General features: G+C 40.3%; 1 protein-coding gene across 1 annotated transcript; it reads left to right on the top strand.

The window, feature by feature from the left end:
- Positions 1-1,952: 1,952 nt before the first annotated feature.
- LOC120538124 (tripartite motif-containing protein 16-like) lies at positions 1,953-22,820 on the top strand. The gene is made up of 6 exons (XM_039767557.1): positions 1,953-2,684; positions 9,301-9,396; positions 14,199-14,432; positions 15,359-15,518; positions 20,281-20,415; positions 22,221-22,820. Exons 1-6 carry the CDS (start codon positions 2,106-2,108, stop codon positions 22,730-22,732), a joined length of 1,716 nt encoding a protein of 571 aa, XP_039623491.1. The 5' UTR covers positions 1,953-2,105; the 3' UTR covers positions 22,733-22,820.
- Positions 22,821-24,005: the final 1,185 nt, after the last annotated feature.

Here is a 24,005-nt window from a genome sequence, read left to right on the forward strand (position 1 = left end):
GAACCTGTCAACACCACCCACCATTGTCAAGATGCCAGACCTTGCATTTGCTTTATTTCCTGCCGTAATCATTTAAAAAATAATTTAGTTTTGCTGACACAGGTGGCATAGCAGACAGTAAAAATGTAAAATAATTAAAGGTAATAAATTAAGTGAAACTTAGTGCTGTTGTTATCACTAGTCAAGTCAGCTGTGCAAAATGAAAGGAAAATGAACCCATGCGGATCATGATTTAAAAATGGAAGATTCCAAAGAATGGATGTGTCCGCTTCATAGCTGCTTAATGCAATTCGGGTTCATGGTGGGGAGCAGTGTACAGTGGCGTAGCTAGGGAGGGGACAAGGGGGGACATCTGTCTCTGGGCTCAGCATCCAGAGGGTGCCAAATTGATGTTACAAAATTTTAGAATGAAATGTTTTCCATTCTTAAATGCACTAAAAAGTAAATAAAATACATTCACATACTCAGTCCATCACTCCATCAGTGTGAGGATGATATCTTTTTCCTGTTTTTTGTCTCTTTCTGATTTCGCTTTATTGTACAGTATGGGGAAGCTGTATATCCAAATCTGAGAGTTGGTCTTCAGATTTTAATGACTATTGGAGTCTCCATCGCCAGTTGTGAAAGATCTTTCAGTAAATTAAAACTTTTCTTGTCCTACCTGAGATCATCCGTGGCACAGGAAAGATTGTCAGCCTTGGCTTTGCTGAGTGTGGAGTGGGAGGTGACCAACAGCAGACATTTTGATGAACTAATCGATAAATTTGCAATAGCAAAGGCTAGGAAAATTTCTTTTTGAAGTTAATAATTACATTTAAAGCATTATACATCAAACTATTTTTTTTTTACTTTATACTAACTTCATTTTCAGGTTATTATATTATTATATCCAATGTAATGTTTAAGTTTTTGCAATGTTATATTTGAATAATATTTTAGAATAATTATATTTTCGAAATACCATTGTTGTCTTAATTATTTTACTTTGTTCTATCTTTACAAATTTAGCGAAACCTTGAAAATATACTCATAAAAGTGCTTTAAAAAATGAAAATATTTAAAACTATTTAAAATAAAAAATATTATTTTTTTTCTTAAAATACAATTATTTTAAATACATTTTTTAAAATGTTCTTTCCCTTCCTCATTGCATTTTGGTAAACAGGAGGGGGTGCGAAATCTTCAGTTGTCCCCGGGCGCTGAAAACCCCAGCGATACCTCTGGCAGTGTATACCTCAAAAACGCTGGGCACAAGGCAGGATACAGACCTATGTATGGCACCAGTCCATTGCAGATTTCACAAAGACTCCAACATTCAACCTAACCTGCTTGTCTTTGGGGCTTTGGGAAGAAAACCAGAGGATCTACAGACACAGGGAGAACAGCCAAAGTCAACATGGAAGGATGCCTCAAGCCTATAATGCTGATGCGTGAAGCCAAAAAACTAACCATTAATTTATCTCTCCACCCAATATTAAATATGTCATATAAAAATGTTGCCTTTATTTATTAAGGTTTGTAATGTTCTTCATTGTGGCGGGCAGTGGTAGTGCTACCACCTTATAATAACAAGACCCTGCAGGGCCCTTATAACAAATGGACCCAAAGGGCACTGTATGTTACATTTTCTAATAATGTGGTAAACTGAGTTCTGAACAATTTCGCACACAAAGAAAGTTGGGTCAGTTTTGAGCTGGAAATTTGTATTACATGCACGTCTCTGCAATTCCAAAAGTTCAAGCATTGTGCTTGTTTTGGAAGATATCTTCACTCGGACACGTGAAAAAAATGAGGTATCCTCTCATATTTCTCTACCATTCAAGTAATTCCACGCATGTCTTCCAGCTTTCTGATAGGACAGTGCTGCGCGCTGACGCACAACCAGTTGATAACTTTGTTTTCGGTTTTCAGACTGACCACCGCTTTTATCTTGTCTCGTTTCCATACCGATTTGATGTTCTCAAGTGTGTGATCACTTAGTCGTGTTCGTCACTTTTGAAGCCTAAGGTAGTAACTGGAACTATATTCGAGACCTGGTCCTTCCTTTTTCTTACCCGCTAGTAAGATTTTTTTCAATTCTGGTTAATCAGCTCTGACAAAAGACGATGGCAGAAGCTAAATGTGTGGTTTCGAGCGATCAGTTCATCTGCTCGGTGTGCCTGGAGGTGCTGAAGAACCCGGCTACTATCCCGTGCGGACACAACTACTGCATGAGGTGCATTAAGAGCTACTGGGATGACAGTCACTTTTATAGCTGCCCTCAGTGCAGAATGCGATTTTCCAAAAGACCTCTTCTTCACAGAAACGTCACGTTATCTGTAATTATTGATAGTCTGCATGAAACCAAACGCGTTTCTCACCCGCCGCAGAGTTACGCCGAAGACCGAGACGTGCCATGCGATGTATGTGCTGGGAGGAAGCTGCGAGCCGCGCAGTCCTGCCTTACCTGCCTGGTATCCTTTTGCGATGCTCACATTCGGCCACACCGGGAGGCTGAAGCTTTCAGGAGGCACAAATTGGTGTCGCCGATCGTAAACCTGCACGAAAGGATCTGTCCGGAGCACAACACGCCGGTGGATCTTTTCTGCCTGACGGATGACAAGTACGTCTGCTTCAAGTGCGTAACGACAGAGCACAAGGACCACGAAACGGTAGCAGCCGAAAAGGCGAGAGCTGAGAAGCAGGTAGGGAGACTTTAGGAGTTATGTATAAGGAACTGGGGTCACGTTGTTATTTTGGTAAGCTGTCGCCACATCATTTTTAAACACTTGAGAGCAAATACATTGATAATCGTGTGAGGTGGAGTGGGATGGCTTGGTGACGCAGCAGCTAAAAGAAATGTTAGACGTACGGATACGCGGCATGAAACTAAATGTAATTCTGCTCGCAGTCCGAGCCTTGTTCACACGGCATGGAGCTACTTATTCTGGAATTGTATTTATTTATTTATTTGTTTGTTTGTTTGTTTACATGTCTACATTTCTTTTGGTTTCTTTTCTCTCTTCCCCGTTGTCAACTGGCCATAGTTCAACAATGAATTAATGGTCTGTGCTCCTTTTATATTAATCATTTCTTAAACTTTGTTTTCACGTGTGTTTAAATAAATCTGTGTCTTTTACTCAGAAAACAAACCATTGAATGGACTTATATCAATTATGCCCCACATTTTCATTCAATCGGACAGTGCTGATTTAACATAAGGCGGCTTTACAGGTATACTGTACACGTCAGTATAAAGTGCAATTTTTCTTAAAATAAAATCATATACTATAAATATTGTTGATTATTGATCAAAACTGTCTTATTTTTGTTAGCCTAAGCAATTAAGTAATCCACACATTGATGACTGTAGAAGTGTCCAAATTAAAAAAAAGTTATTTCCAATGCTATTCATTGGGACTATTGAAAAGCTATCCAGAGATAATATGTGTACTTCATATTTAAATAATCACTTATAGTGCATCAATACAATACAAAAATTAAGAACATGAAAGACTTTTATTATTTATTTTTGTACAACCTTAACATTATATAGGAGGCAAAGAAAAGCAAGCTTTTGTAATGTAGGGCTGGCTTTTTGAAGCAGAGTCATTTTTTTATGGTAAGTGAATGCAGTCATGTTATCCATGTACATCCACAACTTTATAACTAGGTTTAATTTGCTAGTCGGTTTTTAGTTGTGCCAATTGTACTATCTTAAGTAGAGCTTACAATTTGATCCATAATTGCAACAATATTCCAAAAAACTACTTTTTTTTTTTAATTTACTTCATTTTAATTGTCAGTATAATTTAAATTAATGCCTAATTAAAATTAATAAGTTGTGTATGTTAAATATACTTATTTTAAGTTGAAGAAATTAATTCATAACAGATGTGTTTAGCATGCAGATACGTATTTACATTCAGTACATATATACTGTAACAGAGAGCTGGGATTCTCACCTGGCTGGGTCGCATCCAATATGGAAGGAGCTTGAATGGGGCAATACCTCCTCCGAGACAACATAGGGCAGCCCCCCTGGCATGCTGCAGTGCCAAGGGGTTGGAGCATTGAAACTCAACCTTGCTGGGGCCCATGGCTGCACCATCAGGGGGCACAAAGAGATGGCTGAGCCCTCCTCTGCAGGGCTGCTGCCACACCCGGAAGTGCAGCCAGAAGGAGATTGTGGAACACCTGGAGTACTTCAGGGTGCTCTATATAAGGCCACAACTTGAGGAGCCAAAGTCGTGAGGAAGTAGACAAAGCTTTGTAGGGAGAGGAGTGGAGGCAGAGAAGAGAGAGAAAAAGGAAAAAGACGGAACTTTATGTACTGTGCTGTTGGGGAGCAGAGAAAAGTGATCCCCAGCTGTAAATATACGTGTGTGCTGTGTGGCAATTCATGTCCTGCCTGAATGTGTCAGGGTCAGGAGGCTTTACACACCCAGTATATATATACTGCGGTGGGCTGGTTTCCTGCCTTGCACCCAAACAGACCCTGTGACCCTGTTGTTAGGATATAGTGGGCTGGCCAATGGATGGATGGATAGGGGTGGTACCTGGCTGGGACGCCCAGGAGGACGGAGGAGGGCTTATGCCTCCCCTGACTATATGGGTGCAACCGCCCTGGTGGCTTTGGGGACCACGGAGATGAGCTTAGAAGCTCAATTCTATAGGGGCCCGTGGTTGCTGCATGGGGGCACCCCAATGCCTTTGAAGCCCTGGCCCTCAGCACTTCCACCACACCCAGAAGTGTTGGGGCAAGAAGACCAGAGACACCTGGAGTGTTTTGGGTGCACAGCCAGTACTTCTGCCACACTGGAGAGTGCGCGGAATCTAATCGGGAGGCACCTGGAGCACGTCTGGCGTGTATAAAGGAGCTGCCTCCTTCCATTCATTGGCGGAGTCGGGAGCAAAGGAAGACAAGATCTTGGTGGAGAGGAGTGGAGGTGGCATGAAGAGACAAGAAAGGCATTGCGAGCCCTGGACTTTGGGATTGTGTGGGACTGTACTGTATGTAGGATGTATAATAAACATGTGTGGGTTGAACCATCGCTGTCTGCCTGTATATATATATAGTCACAAAAGCCACAAAGAGGCATATCAAGGTTTGGGGCAGCCACCCGTGCATTTGGTTTCCTGGCTGCAAATTGAGATTATTCATAGCATTGCTGTGCACAAAACTGAGTCCAAAACAGAACTGAGGGAATAGGGAAAAGGTGGAGGCTTTTAAAGGGGAAGACAGGAAGTGAAGTCAAAGAGGTCGGGCTAATGAATATCTTCAGCCATAGGCTCGGACCCGGAAGTAACGTCAAGAGGGCCAGGTGGAATCTACCGTGAATGGTCTGCAGGAAAGGGAGAAAAGAGTCAGTGCACTCTGCCACATCCTGATATGACTCGAAACTGCCCTTACTCAAGCCCTTTAGCTGCCACACATGCGCACGTGTGTGAAAATATATATATATATATATATATATATATATATATATATATATATATATATATATATATATATATATATACACAGTGGTGTGAAAAACTATTTGCCACCTTCCTGATTTCTTATTCTTTTGCATGTTTGTCACACAAAATGTTTCTGATCATCAAACACATTTAACCATTAGTCAAATATAACACAAGTAAACACAAAATGCAGTTTTTAAATGATGGTTTTATTATTTAGGGAGAAAAAAATCCAAACCTACATGGCCCTGTGTGAAAAGTAATTGCCCCTGAACCTAATAACTGGTTGGGCCACCCTTAGCAGCAATAACTGCAATCAAGCGTTTGCGATAACTTGCAATGAGTCTTTTACAGCACTCTGGAGGAATTTTGGCCCACTCATCTTTGCAGAATTGTTGTAATTCAGCTTTATTTGAGGGTTTTCTAGCATGAACCGCCTTTTTAAGGTCATGCCATAGCATCTCAATTGGATTCAGGTCAGGACTTTGACTAGGCCACTCCAAAGTCTTCATTTTGTTTTCTTCAGCCATTCAGAGGTGGATTTGCTGGTGTGTTTTGGGTCATTGTCCTGTTGCAGCACCCAAGATCGCTTCAGCTTGAGTTGACGAACAGATGGCGGACATTCTCCTTCAGGATTTTTGGTAGACAGTAGAATTCATGGTTCCATCTATCACAGCAAGCCTTCCAGGTCCTGAAGCAGCAAAACAACCCCAGACCATCACACTACCACCACCATATTTTACTGTTGGTATGATGTTCTTTTTCTGAAATGCTGTGTTCCTTTTACGCCAGATGTAACGGGACATTTGCCTTCCAAAAGTTCAACTTTTGTCTCATCAGTCCACAAGGTATTTTCCCAAAAGTCTTGGCAATCATTGAGATGTTTCTTAGCAAAATTGAGACGAGCCCTAATGTTCTTTTTGCTTAACAGTGGTTTGCGTCTTGGAAATCTGCCATGCAGGCCGTTTTGCCCAGTCTCTTTCTTATGGTGGAGTCGTGAACACTGACCTTAATTGAGGCAAGTGAGGCCTGCAGTTCTTTAGACGTTGTCCTGGGGTCTTTGTGACCTCTCGGATGAGTCGTCTCTCTGCTCTTGGGGTAATTTTGGTCGGCCGGCCACTCCTGGGAAGGTTCACCACTGTTCCATGTTTTTGCCATTTGTGGATAATGGCTCTCACTGTGGTTCGCTGGAGTCCCAAAGCTTTAGAAATGGCTTTATAACCTTTACCAGACTGATAGATCTCAATTACTTCTGTTCTCATTTGTTCCTGAATTTCTTTGGATCTTGGCATGATGTCTAGCTTTTGAGGTGCTTTTGGTCTACTTCTCTGTGTCAGGCAGCTCCTATTTAAGTGATTTCTTGATTGAAACAGGTGTGGCAGTAATCAGGCCTGGGGTGGCTACGGAAATTGAACTCAGGTGTGATACACCACAGTTAGGTTATTTTTAACAAGGGGCAATTACTTTTTCACACAGGGCCATGTAGGTTTGGATTTTTTCTCCTAAATAATAAAACCATCATTTAAAAACTGCATTTTGTGTTTACTTGTGTTATATTTGACTAATGGTTAAATGTGTTTGATGATCAGAAACATTTTGTGTGACAAACATGCAAAAGAATAAGAAATCAGGAAGGGGCAAATAGTTTTTCACACCACTGTATATATATATATATATATACACTGCTCAAAAAATTAATGGAACACTTTGAAAACACGTCAGATCTGGATATCTCTACTGATATGGACTGATATGGTAATGTGTTACGAATGAAAGGATGCCACATTGTTTGATGAAAATGATCAATCTACAGAGGGCTGAATTCAAAGACACCCTGAAAATCAAAGGGAAAAAAAGGATGTGGCTGGTAAGTCCATTTTGGCAAAATTCCATTGTAGCAACTCCAAATCATACTCAGTAGTTTGTATGGCCCCAAGTGCTTGTATGCATACCGGAGGGTTGGGGGCATGGTCCTAATGAGCATGCTTCCGAAAAACATTAGGAATTTTTCTTTACATTAAGAACAATACACACTTGTAATAAGCTACCAAGTAGTATGGCAGAAAGTAAGACTTCAGGGACTTTCAAAACTCGACTTGATGTTTTTGGAAGAAATAAGTGGCTAGGACTGGCGAGCTTTGTTGGGCTGAATGGCCTGTTCTCGTCTAGAGGGTTCTAATGTTCTAATGTTTGTGCTAAATTTTCCCTTAATGAGTTTCCCACTGTGTCCCTATGTTCTTGTTTAACTCATTTTAAACTCACAGTCTTGATCCACTGGACTCATTCCCTTCATGATTTTAAACACTTCAAGCAGGTCTCCTCTTAATATTTTTCTGCTTAAATTGTAAAGGCTCGGCTCTTTTAATCTTTGCTCATATCTCAGCCTCTGTAGCCCTGAACCTTCTGATGAGGTGCCTTGCACCTTAACCCTTTACTTCCTGTGACTGATTCAATTTTGCACCCGCCTACTCATGACACCCTGAATTTCCACTTTCCATGCAGACACTAGAAAGATAAAAACAATTTTGGATGTGATGAATATAAAAGCTGAGGTGGGCTGGCACCCTGCCCAGGGTTTGTTTCTACCTTGTGCCCTGTGTTGGCTCCAGCAGACCCCTGTGACCCTGTAGTTAGGATATAGCAGGTTGGATAATGGATAGATAGATAGATAGATAGATAGATAGATAGATAGATAGATAGATAGATAGATAGATAGATAGATAGATAGATACTTTATTAATCCCAAGGGGATACTCCAGCAGCAGCATACTGATAAAAAATAATATTAAATTAAAGAGTGATAAAGTGCAGGTAAAACAGACAATAGCTTTGTATAATGTTAACGTTTACCCCATGTGGAACTGAAGCGTCGCATAGTGTAGAGGAAGAACGATCTCCTCAGTCTGTGAGTGGAGCAGGACGGTGACAGCAGTCGATCGCTGAAGCTGCTCCTCTGTCTGGAGATGATCCTGTTCAGTGGATGCAGTGGATTCTCCATGATTGACAGGAGTCTGCTCAGCGCCCGTCGCTCTGCCACGGATGTCAAACTGTCCAGCTCCGTGCCTACAATAGAGCCTGCCTTCCTCACCAGTTTGTCCAGGTGTGAGGCGTCTCTCTTCTTTATGGTGCCTCCTAAGCACACCACCGCATAGAAGAGGCGCGCCACAGCCGTCTGGTAGAACATCTGCAGCATCTTATTGCAGATGTTGAAGGATGCCAGCCTTCTAAAGAAGTATAGTCGACTCTGTCCTCTCTTGCACAGAGCATCAGTGTTGGCAGTCCAGTCCAATTTATCCAATTTATCATCCAGCTGCACTCCCAGGCATTTATAGGTCTGCACCCTCTGCACATGGTCACCTCTAAAGATCACGGGTCCATGAGGGAACGGATGGCTGGATGAATATGAAAGTATTTAATGAGTCTGAAGATTTCATGTGTGTGTAGGAAAGCTTAAAATTGATTATCTGCTTTGTTTCCCTTGAAACAATTGTTTTGATTTTCGTTTAGGGAAGAACAAAATTCTACAGCAAAATGTTATGAGTGCAGTTTCTCCAGGGGCTCGAGGTTTTTATGCACTTCTGAAAAATAGTAAAACAATATAGCAAAAACTCTCTAAAAGAAAAACTTAATGACAGAAGTTACATGCTGGGCTTTAACTAAGGTCCAGAAGCCACATGTGACAAACATAAGTAGAAAATTACTTCAAGAGTTTAATGACTTATTATCATGAGCGTAAGAACCCAATGACTAATTATCACATAATCACGTCTTGTTTTTAACCTGCTGGCCTCCTCTTTTGTAGGTTGGGTCCAAGTCAGCTTTTAGCATTGCTTCTAAGTTTTCTCTACCTCCTTACAGAGCCAGGCTGAGCTGACATTAAAAGAATTCAAGAAGAAAATTCTGAAGAAAGAGAAGAAAGTGATGGAGATTAAAAAGAAAGTTCAACAGCTGAAGGTGAGCTTTACTGGGAAATTTAATGCTGAGAAATGCTGGTTTATGTTTTCTTAGCAGTGTGTTAAAGAGTCATTGAACTGTGGCACAGTGGTGGCTCTATGGCTAAAGATCTGGGCTGGTATCTGGAAGGTTGCCGGTTCAAATCCTGTTGCTGTCAGAAGGGATTCTACTCCGATGGGCCCTTGAGTAAGGTCTGTAACCTGAAAATGGCTCCAGGGGTGCTGTACAATGGCTGACTTTGTGTTCAAACCTCCAAATGGCATACAAAAGACAATCTACCCTCAGTGGTTAATAAAGTAAAAAAAAATGATAAGAGGTCTGAGTGGGATGAATACCCTACCCAAGATGGCTTCACACTTGCACCAGCATTGGTTTTACCAGTCATGACGCTCAAGTGCCTCTTTATTAACACCAATATGGTTTGACCAGCCTCACCAATGGCATTACGCAAATGTTGTTAAGGCCAGATTGCACCAAGCTTTTCAGACAACATCCATATTCCGACAGCGGCAAAAGCCGTTTCTTGAGGTATTCACCATACATACCTAGTGATTCTTCTTAATCGATGATCCGCGCCACCATCAGAATAAATTGATTCCTCAATGCGTTAATCCATATGTTGTATTTTGTCTTGTGATGGACCCAATGGCCACAGTCTCAGGTAACTTTCCAACCAGTGGTCTTTTTTTGTGGAAACACTGATGCTAAGCCAAATGGTCTGCTTGGTTATTGGTGTCCATCCAGAAACTACAAACTGTATTTACAGAATGAAGCAAGAATTTATATGTTAGATGGGTAAGGAATGATTCTTTTTTGCTTTTTAATAGTTTGTTCTTTTCTGGTAAGCAATTATTAACTAATTAGCTGTTTAAGCCCATGCTCACCTCGCTTGTCTATCAGCGGCTAAGCGAGTTTCTTTCTCCTCGGAGGTTTCGATTTGCCAATGTGCTCTCCTCACTTGTGTATTAGCGACTAAGTTTGTCTTTCCTCTGCGGTTTCATTTTGGTAATGGTGTCTCTTTCTTTCAGCTTCATAATGTAGCCTCGTACTTCTTTCTTCTTCCGACTCGTTAATTTGGGGCTGCCTTGCCGACTCTTTCAGCTTCATGCTGTAGCCTCACACTTCCAAGCCGCCTCGCCGAACAAACAGACAGACACACTTCCATGCATAGACGTTTATATATAAGACTAACTTTACCACCTGTTTAAGATGGTTTAAAATCTAAATAATCAACATGGATTCGGTATTAACATTTGCAATGCACCATCCAATGGAATGTATTTTGTAAAGCATGTAGTAATAAAATGCATTCCATTTGTCATGCCAGTAGATGGCGGATCACAAATTAATGCATTACTACAAATGTTTGCAATGTGCCATCTGGTAGAATGACAGAGACATAGCAAGCGCACAGAGCCTCATACAGACACGTATCCTTTTATTAAGATGGATAATAAGCACACAAGTGGGTAATAGAAAAATCACAACCCCTTTTTTGCATTCTGTGTTGTTTGCAATGATGTCTGGTCAGTTCATCACTGTCACTACAATTGGAGCAAACTCCAAAGAAAATGTGAATTAAACCCTTTAAACTCGGCCTTGTGTGTGTCAGTTTTCTGCTGCCTTGATTTAACTGGCTATAACCTTATCATGCTTCACTCAATATTCATGTTGCAGCCCTCAAAATAAAGGATTTAGAGTTTTTAAACCTGTAGAACTAGTTATGTTGCAGCAGAACAAGTTGCAAAATGCAGTAATGTTTTTACCAAAAACAACTGATATTCAATACTGTTCTTATTTCCATAGGTAATGGAATAAACTTCCAAACACTCTAAATGTATCAGCGAATGAGTTTGAAACACCCAGAAGAAATGTGTTAGGAAATATCTACAACTAATGTTTCTTGTTGTACTGTTTTGAAACAGAACCAAAACTAAGATTACTTTTCTCCTTTTTTACTATTTTCAAATATGTTTCCTTAGCATGCACATCAATTATCTAAGACTAATGGCCTATGTATCATTTAAAAGGGCAGATCTTACTCTGTCAGAATATACATACCGTATATATTCATGTATAAGTCGGGTCTTAAAACCGCAAAGATCGATCATAAAATCAGACCCCGACTTATACACCCGTTCAAAAATGCGACACTTAATTTTCTTCTTGCCTCCTCCAATCTCTCTTCAGTTTCTCAGACACATCGAATTTTGTTGCAGCACCGCAGTTACCAATTTTTTTCACTACTTCAATGATGTTTAATTAACCACCTTCATATTGTCTCCTGATCGAACGCTCCATCGTAGATAAGGGATGCTCTTAAGATAAAGGTGTATGAGGGTGTGAGATACAAAAAACACAAATCAGTGCAAACATCACATCGGAATAGTTTGGGTATTACCGTGTGGTCACGTAGGCACAATACATATATTAAAAGGCAGTGTGCTCCGTAGTTACTCTCTCAGGTGGGCGTTAGCATAATCTCTGGGACCAAGAGCGTGAGTTTTCCACATTCAACATATACAACCGACATTATAAAATAACAGAAATTATATGGCAAAATCAAGTCCTGACTTATCGTGGGAGAACTTATCCGCTAGTATTTACGGTAGTTGGCAAAGAAATGATACTGTGTGTCCAAATTACCACACCAATAGATGACAAGATTCAAAAATCTACATATATAATTCATTAAGGCAAGACAACCATGGAAAGAACGCCGGAAGGGGCGTGGATTCACTAAACCGCCGACAAGTGAGACACCTATGGCGCACGCAGGAAGGAGCCACGCCCACCAACTCCAAGACCATTGGATACGACGACAACTCGCAGGGCCACGGCCACTAACTTGGACGCGACGACACAGAAAAAATGGCGCTTGTTATGCCGCGGATTCACTATTGTGTTGTATTTTGCTCTCTGAGACACCTATGGCGCACGCAGAAGGAGCCACGCCCACCAACTCCTGGCACCTCTGAGCCACATTGACTGTTCATAGAGGCATGTTTCTTGCGGAGGTGAATCGCCATATGCAGCGTGTTAAACGGTTTGCGAGGGGTATCCCATGGGATCCTCAAAACAATCCTTTACAACTGAGGTTAAAACACAATGAAGTAAGTAGTCTTTAAAAACCGAATTTTTGGTTTTGCGGTTACGACCGCGTGCACCATAGCAAACTGTTTTACTGTGTTGGTTCGTTCCGTGCATTTTTATAATGTTGCTTTTCTTGCTGATTTATTACATTACCGATTTTTCAAATGTTCATTTTCTCCCTGTGCTTAAAAATCATTAAAAAGCGGCCTGATTATGCGGCGTATGGTACGCCGCGCGTTGGCTAGTATCTTTATAAAAAAAAATAAAATGAAAACACTTCCTCTCATTTAGAAGATAATAATCAAATTGTACATAATTGAATCAGAATGATCAAGAAAGGCAAGGAAAAGGGGTCTGATACAGCAAGTCGTCCATCTTTGAAGGAAGAAGGAAAAGCACTGCAATGTGTTACTGGGGTATGTAATATGTATTTATAACAGCAAAACTCTGTACTTAAGTTATAGCAATTAGGAAGTAAATGATTTTATGCAGTTTTGTTTTTAAAAAAAAATGGGTCAGAGTTTAAAGGGTTAAAAAGGATATGACAAAAGAGATTTAAGCACTGAAAGGTATACCAAAAATACAATTTCTTATAAATGTAAATCTCACACTACTACACTTTTTCTCAGAATAAAAAGAAAAATAATAAATTATGAGATAAATTAAAGGAAAAAAATAACTCAATGATTGCAAAACCTGCAGCCCACCAGAACAGAGCTTGAGATCTCTGCTCGGGTGTATGCAAAAAGTTCCTACTTACTCACAGTATCGCAAAGTGTCATACAAAATGCGAGGAAGATTTGTTCTCAGCGCTCTCTCTGATACTGGGGTTCATAAATTTTTCATTTGCATTCATCAGCACCTTTGTGTAAAAGAAGAGTGATACAGCTGATCACGTTATTTTGACAAGTGCAGGTTTAAACACAAACCATATGACAAAAGCGATTTTAGCAAACAAACAAAATTGTGTGTTGGAATAGCATATCTCGGCCACGGCCCACCTGCTAAGTTGTTTGCCTGCCTATGGTAAAGTCATCCCTGATGGAGGATCACAGGAATCATGGGAAAAAGGGGTCCTTTCATCGGAGCAACGTTTCTGCCGTGACATGGCCAAATGGGGAGGCAGCTAGATGGATGAGGTCTCCAGGACTCTAAAAATATCCAAACCTAATTATGTCATATCATCTACTGTTAAACCGTACTTCTAAAATTTTTATTATTATGCTGTATTAAGGAATTGTTCTGTTCTGTGTATTGTATTGTATTGACCCCCTACTTTTGACACCCACTGCACGCCCAACCTACCTGGAAAGGGGTCTCTTTGAACTGCCTTTCCCGAGGTTTCTTCCATTTTTCCCTACAAGGTTTTTATTGGGAGTTTTTCCTTGTCTTCTCGGAGAGTCAAGGCTGGGGGCTGTCAAAAGGCAGGGATTGTTAAAGCCCATTGCGGCACTTCCTGTGTGATTTTGGGCTATACAAAAATAAACTGTATTGTATTGTATTGCATTGTATCTCAGAACAACAATTGTTTTAATCAATGACAACATCTAAAACTGAACATTTATAATCCAGTGTCTGCAGTTCCACTCCCAAAATGATTTAAACCGGAAAATGGATTTTTTGCTCCTGAAACTGATCCTACGACAAGAAGAACCCAACTAATAGGCTCAAGAATGTAACTCAACAGATTCCCATCTTGCTTTACACAGGGCTCATCAATGAGAGAAAAGCAAGGATACAAGGAGATCTTCACCTCTCTGCTTCGGTCCATTGAGAGCCTGCAGTCGGAGGTGACTGAGCTTATTAGATCTCATGAGCAGAAGGAAATCCTAAATGCTGATGTGCAAATAGAGCAACTGGAGAAGGAGACCGAGGAGCTGAAGAGGAGAGAGGCCGAGCTGGTGGAGCTTTCACAGACAGACGACCACATCCACTTTCTGCAGGTAACACATCCAATCTAAATGATGCTGGAAAATGTGCATCACTCTAAGGCAGTGGTCTCAAATTCCAGTCCAGGGTGGCCACAGTGGCTGCAGTTTTTCATTCTAACCCTTTTCTTAATTGGTGACCCACTTTTGTTGCTAATTAACTCCTTTTCCTTTCATTTTAATTGACTTGTTTTTTGTGATTTGTTCCCCTGAATTGCTTTATTCCTTTCCTTGAATGAGTGATATAACAGAAGATCAACTAAGTCAGGGCCTCAAACTCTGACCAATTTCACTCCAACCTGCTGCTTAATTAGGCTCTGAGTCTTGTCATTAATTAAACTCATTCTTTAATTCCATGGCTGGTTGCTGCTCTCATTGTGCAATAGCAGATATTTCTATTTTCTATTTTCTAAGAGCAACTGCTAAAATGTTTTGGGGAATTGAACAGATCAGCATTCCTGAGACCTTCACCTTTGTTTATTTTCAGATATTGTTGATGGACACAGTTTGCTGGTCCTGTTTTGGCTCATTTTGTATCTCATTATTGTTTCACATCTAATTAAGGGAAAAGAAACAATTAAGGGGTCTGAGTCTTCAAGAACAAGTCAATTAAAATTAATTCAAAAGAAGTTAATTAGCAGCAAAACCAGGTCACTAATTAAGAAAGGGGTACAAATGGAAACCTGAAACCACTGGGGCCCTCCAGGACTGGAGTTTGAGACCACTGCTCTAAGGCAACATGGGGAAAGTTCTATCTCAGAGATCACTCTCTGGTTGCAGTGTGAATATATTCGCCATATCTCCAAAGGTTTTTCTCCTTTTATTCTAGATTTAAACCCATATAGGCTAATTAGCATAACTCAAAAGGCTTGGTACAAATGCAATGAACTGCCCCTGTGAATGGATTTCATCTGTCACTATAATCCTCTTTCTTCTTTTAGGAGTTCCCATCTGTTTGTGCTCTTCCTAAAGAGAGAGATTCACACAATATCTGTATAAATATAGATTTGTTCTCAGAGACCCTGAAGAATGACATGCCCATCCTGAAGAAGCATTTGAAGGATATTAATGAGTTTTTGTTGCTGAAAATCCATAAAATCAGTGAGTTGTTTGTCTTTTTTGTTTATTGTTTATATGGTATAGGCACCATATATCCTTATATATAATTTGATACTATCCATATGTATGGTGTTCGCATCTATACCTCGACTCAATACATGTTAGAGCCATGCAATGGGACTCTGCCTCTGTAATTAGAACATAACGTGGCAAACGCGGACACAGTATTGCATGATTGGCTAAGAATGTTTGAATGCTGCAGTGACGCCACTGGACGGCCAAGCATAGTAAGTCGGTGTTGGTTCGAGCAGATAAAAGTAAGTTCAGTTGGTTTTTGGAACGTTGGTTTGGTGGGGCGTACTTTCCAGGACTAACATCATCAACTGACTTAAACCCTTTGACAGCTCCGGAACTGTGAGTAATTTAGAACGTATCGCCATTTGCTTGGTATGTCGAAATCTGTCTTTGGGCAGTTTGGTTTTGGCATCCATCCTTCTGACATCTATTGTTATTACTCTGACTCTGATTAGAGTTGTAAAATATTGTTTGTTTTGAAAATTTGTTTGCCGCAAAAAATCAAATGAGGTGCGCCGAAGAGCTGAGTTCACATCTCGCAGCCCCGTTTAAACAGGAAGCTCTTCATTACATCGGCCAAAAAGGTCTATTTTAAGAACAAATCAGTGCCATGATAACAAAATCATAACAAAAGACTTAAAAAAACAAATAATTCTTTGCAGAGAATGTGTGGATTTCACAAACGTAGAATTTGTAGCCCGATTCGATCGGGTTCCCAGTCCCTAGTATATATATATATATATATATATATATATATAGAGAGATGGAGAGTGTATAGTGACAAGCCCCAATAAGGGTGAAACACTTGTTGTGTATTCTGTATTGTTTGGCAGATACTGTATAACATATTATGATCTGCTTCTCGCAAATGAGAATACATGGTGGATGTTTGCTGACCAACCGCAAGCATTACCTGGTAGGTAACCACCCAATTAGTCAGACTGTATTTCAGACCTATATATATATATACTATATAGACAAAGTATTGGGACGCCTGACCATTTCACCAACAGGCACCTTAATGACACTGCATTTAAAGACATAGACTTTAAAATCTTTAGGTGAGTGTATATACTATATAGAAAAAGTCCCTCCCCTTTGCAGCTAGAACAGGTTCCACTCTTCTTGGAAGACCTTCCACAAGAGCTTAGAGTGTTTCTGTGGGAATTTGTGCTCATTCATCCTGTGGAGCATATATGAGGTCAGGTACTGTTACAATTTCTGTTTCAGTTCATCCCAGAGGTGTTCGATGGGGTTGAGGTCAGGGTTCTGTGTGGGCCAGTCAAGTCCTTCCACACCAAACTCATCCAACCACGTCTTTATGGACCTTGCTTTGCGCACTGTGGCACAGTCATGCTGGAAAAGAAAAGGGACTTCCCCAAACTTTTTCCACAATGTTGGCAGCATTGCATTATCCATCATGACTTACTTCACTAGAAGTAAGAGGCCGAACCCAAACCTTGGAAAACAGCTCCACACCATTATCCCTCCTTCACCAAACATTACAGTTGGCACAGTGCCTTCGGGCAAGTAACGTTCTCCTGGCATCCACCAAACCTAGACTCGCCCATCTGACTGCCAAACAGAGATGCTTGATTCATCACTTCATAGAACACATTTCTATTGCTCCACAGTCCAGTGACAGTGTGCTTTACACCACTCCATTCAATAACAGACACTGAACTTGGGGGTGTGAGGCTTGCATTCAGCTACTCGACCACAGAAACCCATTCCATGAAGCTCCTGCCACACAGTTTTTATGTTTACATTAATACCAGTGGAAGTCTGGAACTTTTCAACTATGGAGTCACCTTGGCAGTCATTGACCCCACTCTGTGACTTTATGTGGTCTTCTACTTCATGGCTGAGTTGCTGTTGCTCCTAAACGCTTCCACTTTCTAATAACACCACTTACAATTGACCATGGAATATCCAGCCGGGATGCAATTTCACAAACCATCTTATTACAATGGTGGCATCGTATTGTAATACCACACTTGAAGCAACTGAGCTCCTCAGTGTGATAGAGCGGGCCCACAGCTCATGTCAAGAGGCCACTTTTTAAAAACATAATCATTGCACTCACTGCTTAGCGAGGGGGCATGGTGGTTGTGTTGCTGAAGCGGTTCCCAGGGTGATTCGTGATGTGGGCATTTCTCACCTAAGTGCACAGGTAAGAAACCATCTGCATCCATGATTGTTCCCAGGGCAGGCAGCTGGACAGTGAGCTCTAGCAGGGGTGTTTGGCCGACACTCGGTGGGGCAGAAGGAAGCGGTCGCTCCAGCTGAGCGAACAAGGAGCTGGAGTGACCAGGGATGAACGACAGCTGGCTGCGTAAGGCCGAGAAGGCAGCGGGAGTTGTGGAATCTAAGGAAGGTGTGCCTCAGTGTGAGCGACCTGGCTGTTGAGGAACACAAGTCTCGGTCCGGTAAGGTAGCCATATGGAGCCAGGGAACAGAAGGCAACCAGACAGTAGTAAGGTCAGCTGCTGAGAGGGCGACTCTCCTGTTGCAGGGCCCAGATGGGAGAAGCAGGAGAGCTTCCAGGTAAAGAAGACACTGGGCTTTATTTTAAAGGACTGCTTCCAGGGTTATTCTAACCTCGTTGTTTTAAAGGATTTTGTTTTTCTATTTATTGAATTTTTAACCTCCACTTCACAACTGTTTTAATGGATTATTTATTTAATGAAGATTTTTTGAAAAGCACTGCACTTTATTTAATTTGGACACTGTTTTGTTGTTGCTTTTAATAAAAGCACTTGACACTTTTTACACCATCCCTTTGCTCCATTTGTTGTGCCTCACTGCCGTGCTCATCGGTAACATTACCGACGGTGTAGAGTTCAAGGGCTACCGGATGGACGATGGCAGCATGCAGCGAACCCACATTGTCACATTTAGAATTACCAATTTTGTTCCACAGATGTTTGTAAATGTAGACTGCATGGCTAGGTACTTGAGTTCTATACACCTGTGGCAAAGGGTCTGATTAAAACATCTGAATTTAATAATTAACAGGTGTGTCCCAATACTTTTGTCTAGATAGATAGATAGATAGATAGATAGATAGATAGATAGATAGTATATCATCTATATATCCATCCATCCATTATCCAACCCGCTATATACTAACTACAGAGTCACGGGGGTCTGCTGGAACCAATCCCAGCCAACACAGGGCACAAGGCAGGAAACAAAACCCGGGCATGGCACCAGTCCACTGCGGATTGTCTGTATAGTGCCTATAAAAAGTATTCTCCACCTTGGAAGCTTTTCCATTTTATTTTCATACAACATTGGATCAGAGTGGTTTAATTTGTTGTTTTGTCTAGAGCACATAACATATCAGCTGGAGATTACTAGAAGGCACATCCATCCATCCATTATCCAACCCGATGAATCCGAACACAGGGTCACGGGGGTCTGCTGGAGCCAATCCCAGCCAACACAGGGCACAAGGCAGGGACCAATCCTGGGCAGGGTGCCAACCCACCACAGTAGAAGGCACATGGGAGACTCTAAAGTCAGCTAGAAAAAGGTTCTGTGGTCCAATGAGATCAAAACGCCGCCCGTTATCAAATATAAACCATTTCCATCATGAAGGATGGTGGTGGCAACATCATGATGTGAGACTGCTTCTCTGCAGCAGGTCCTGAAAGGCTTGTGAGGGTAGATAATGAAATGGGACACAAACAGCCTGCAAGAAACCTGCATCTTGGGAGATGATTTGGTTTCCAGCAAGAGAACAATCCCAGGCATACACAGGAGTGGCTTTTTAAAAAATTATTTAAAAAAATGTTAATGTCACGGAGCAGTCGAGTTCAACACCAGAACGCAATACAATTGAGAATTTGTCAATAGACTTGATGTTCACTCTCAGTCTCCGTGCAACCTGACAGAGCTGGAGTAGTTTTGAAAAGAAGAAAGTGGACAAATTGCAGTGTCCAGTTAGAGAACTGTGCACACAGACTCAAGGCTGTCATGGCTGCTAAAGGCACATCTACTTAATAGTTATTTCATCGATTATTTTCTGTTTAATTTTTGTAATACAATACAATACAATACAATACAATACAATTTATTTTTGTATAGCCCAAAATCACACGAGGAGTAATAGATTTGTTCCCACTTTGACATTAGTCTTTTTCTTTTCATCAATTTCAAAAAATGCCAAATAAATTCCACTGTGATCCAGTGTTGTATGATAATAAAATGTGAGACCTTCCAAGGGGGTGAATACATTTTATAGGTGTGTTTATGTGTATATTATTTCAGTTTCTACTCTGGAGAACCACTTGCTGAGAGTCATTATAAGTCGGGGACAAAAACTCACCTGACAATCTTGTGATTTCCAGCTTTCCACCTTATGCCTAAGTGACATTTCACATGCTTTGTAGTCTGTGTGTAAGGATATATTCAATATCACGAGTGAAAGGCAGTGTGGTTTAAAGGCTAAGACATAGAAGTTGGATCACCAGGCTACCAAACTACCATCTCTTTCTGACTGTGTGCTCCAATAATAAAAATTCATGTAAATGATTAACTAAAGCAAAGTATTTGTTAACTTTGGATGATGATGATGATGATGATGATATACTTTATTAATTGCTGAGGAGACATGACCTTTGGGGGTCAGAGTAGATGGTGTTCACTTTCTAACAGAAGCCAAAATCCTTGTGTTTTCCACTCACGGGGCTCATGTACTGCTTATACTTTTTTCTTTCCCTAGGAGCACAGACTTCAGAAAACATCAACGAACAAGACATGTATTCATTCAGGGAGCCACATTGTGAACCCGTTTATTCCAGTGCAACATCACCGGGGCCTGGAGAAAATCCCATAAACCGATATGAACTCCTAAAATGTAAGACATTTAAAATATCTTTGTTATTCTTATAAATGTTTATACTGAGGGGAAGGCAGAAGCAATGCTGAAGAGACTCAACGCACTGACTTGCATGATGGTCCACTGTTGACAAGGAGTACTTGAACTTTCAGTTTGGTAGGACATCTTCTTGCTCTTTGGAGTCAAGATGCAACATTTCATTGACACTATATATTATTTACCCCATGTAGTTTGTAGTGATGGCCAGTAAAATTTTTAATGTCATGTTTTTATGCAGAAAGAGAGAAACAATGATGAAATACAACTGAGTGGGAATCAGTGCTGTACAACAGCAAACAATGTAGAAAATGTCCATGGAAAAAAAAAAGATCATATTACTTGTGTTACATAATCTAGATGTCTGCTATTTGAATGTATTCTCAAAAAGTGCAAAATGCATGTATACTTTTTTTTTTAAATATTAGTAATAGTTATTTCTAGAAAAGTCAGGAAATGCAATAAACAGTAAGGCCTGTTCCCATAACACTGTGCTTCTAAATTGAAGCCAGCACTCTTGACCAATGAATGAGAAGAAGAGGTGAATCTTTAATTCCAAATGTCTGCTTTTTGCACATTTCACGCAAAGGGCTGGATAACTTACATGTGGATTATGTGATATGAGTAATGTGAGAATTTTTTGTTTCATTGTTTCATGGATATATTTCTCATTGTTTTCCTTTGCACAGCACTGGATGTCATTGTTTTGTTCTATCATAAACTTTTACTTTTAGTCCTGAATGAAAACATGAGATTAAATTTTTTTCTCAGCCATCACCACAAACCACATGGGGTAATCTACTCTCTATATATCAAATCCTAAACCTAAAAGTGCAACGATTTTGTGCAGCGATTTTATGTGATGTTTTATTGTCATGTTTTTTGTCACGCTTTAAAACCTACATATACTGTATATGTTTGGTATCATTCTTTTCAGAATTTATCGAAATTTAATGTGATGTTGTTAGATTTTTAGATTCTTATTCTGTTTTTAAATTATAAAGTAAATTATCAAGAACTCACGTCCCGCAAGATGAGACTTTGTGCCAACAGATTTAACCATGCCAGAAATAAAAGACAAAGACAAAATGAGAAAAAAAGACAAAGAGTAGATGACAAAGACAGCTGCTGTACAGGCTTTTAAATGTTTGAAGCGCCGCACGAGATGAAGATCACGTGACATGGCAGCAGCAGCAGCAAGCTGATCGAGCAAAGAGGAGGTAAAAAAAACTGTATGTGTTTCCCACTGTATCACCGTTTAAGAAGGGGCTTCGGAGGAGCTCACGGTATACACGTTTTGTGTTTTTAAAAAATTAGTGTTAGAGTAATGTCTAGTTTTTCTTGGTATAATAAAAAGAATATTCTGCAAAAATGTAAAATTCATTTAATTCCTGTTGAATAGTTCCTCTTTTCATTATATATAATTAGTTTACCTTTATGGTTCACAACTGAAAATTTGCTTTAATCCAATCAGCAACTTACAGGACATCATTTTTACATAAAAGGCCTTCAATAAATTAATAAATAAAAACAGAATTCTAGAATAATTACTTAGTGCAATAAAATTGAATTTGACCAATTTAAAAGATATTTACCAGTGGGCTGTGCCTCATGTTCCTCTTAAAGATGATGAGTGAGAGGCATCCTTTGTACACTTCCAAGCCAACAAAAATTGGCTGTAATGAAGACATAAATGGTTACTAAATATTGTTTGGCATTTTTAAAAGATGCAATAAAAGATTAAACACTGAAAAAAATAAACCTTTTTGTCTTTTCTATTCATTCAGACACCTGTCAGCTGACACTGGACCCCAAAACTGCACACAGATGCCTTACTTTGTCAGAAGGAAACAAAAAGGCAACATGGGGGGCTGGAACTCAGAGTCCTAATTGTCAAGAAAGATTTGATTGCTGGCCTCAAGTTCTTTGCAAAGAAGCTCTCTCTGGAAGTCGCTGTTACTGGGAGGTGGAGTGGAGTGGAAGGAGGGCTACTATAGGGGTGGCCTATAAAGGAATTGCCCGGAAAGGAGAAGGAGATGAATGTGTCCTTGGCTGCAATAACAAGTCCTGGTCTATACGCATCTGCAGTTCCACTTATTCTGTGTGTCACAACAACACGGTGACGGAAATAGCTGCTCAGAGCTCCAGAGTAGGAGTTTATCTGGACTATCAAGCTGGCTTTCTTAGCTTTTATGCTTTGGCTGACAGAATCACACACCTACACACAATTAACCACAAGTTCACCGAGCCACTTTATCCGGGGTTTGCAATTGCTGAAAGTGTAAACATCATTGCTTGATCTAAAACTACTCCTTATGTAAAAATCGGGAGTTGTCTCCCGTAGACTTTCTCGTATACTCGGATATGGGGATGGATATTTGAGGAGTAAACACCAAGACAATTGTTATATTTTTATATTATGTATATGAACCATCAAAATCAAATTAATAATACAGTAATCCCTCGTTTATCACGGGAGATAGGTTCCAAGGCTGGCCGCAATAACTGAATTTCCGCGAAGCAGGGACACCATATTTTTTTAATTATTTTACGTGTATTTGGATGTTTTTAAACCCTCCCTGTACTGTTTACAACCAACTCTTTACTCTGTTAATAACAGGGACAACTGTTAAGCAATATGAAATCGGTAGATAAGTTTACAGTTACTGTATAGCGAAGTACACGTAGCTATATATGACGTGATGAATATCCAGAAGTTTCACCTTCTCAGCAATCGTCATCATTCTTCTTTGGCATTTCGGCTCAGCACCAGCCTTGGAAGAAGGAGCACGTTTGGGAGCCATTGCAGGGGGTGAAAATTGAAGCGAAGTTCAACACAAAGAAACCACAAAAAAATCACACACAGTACAGTGTAAAGTAAACCGCTCGGTGAGAAAGTTTGAAGTGAAATGGCCGTGACAGAGAGACAAGGGGAGATGCTGTGGGATCTGGGCATCAGTCAAAGCACCAATCACAGGCCCGATTAGAAGGCGGGAAGCTGTCATTTGTCGTCTCCCTCCCATGTACCAATCACAGCCCGTGTTATAACGCACTTAGTCACCGAACTTGTTTTGTTGTTCTTAGAGCAGGAAATACTACTACTATATTTAAAAACCTGCGAAGTCGTGAATCCGTAAAAAGTGAACCGTGAAGTAGTGAGGGATTACTGTATATTGAACAATTATTATAAAAGTAAAGTTGAATAAATCGGACTCTACAGTTGCATGTACAAAAGGTAAAGTATCACTTCTGGTTAGCAGAAATAGCCGAAAAGTTGACAGTTATAAACATTTTGTGTCTAATACTTGTATGCAACATTTGGTTGACCTAAGTGAAAGCTACTCAAGTTATCATGTTTACACATACAGACACACATATATAATTCCAGAAATATTATTTTGGGACCCAGGGAGGCCTAAAACATTGAGATTCATCAAAATCTCAAAATTGAATTTTTGGACGATTCAAATAGTTTCCCTAAACTTTGTATAAGAGAAAGTCAGTGAGATCTAAAACATCAAGATTCATTAAAATCTCGACATCAGATTTTTGGACGATTACAATACTTTCCC

The sequence above is a fragment of the Polypterus senegalus genome, chromosome 10 (assembly GCF_016835505.1).
Source record: "Polypterus senegalus isolate Bchr_013 chromosome 10, ASM1683550v1, whole genome shotgun sequence".
Taxonomy (NCBI): Eukaryota; Metazoa; Chordata; class Cladistia; order Polypteriformes; family Polypteridae; genus Polypterus; species Polypterus senegalus.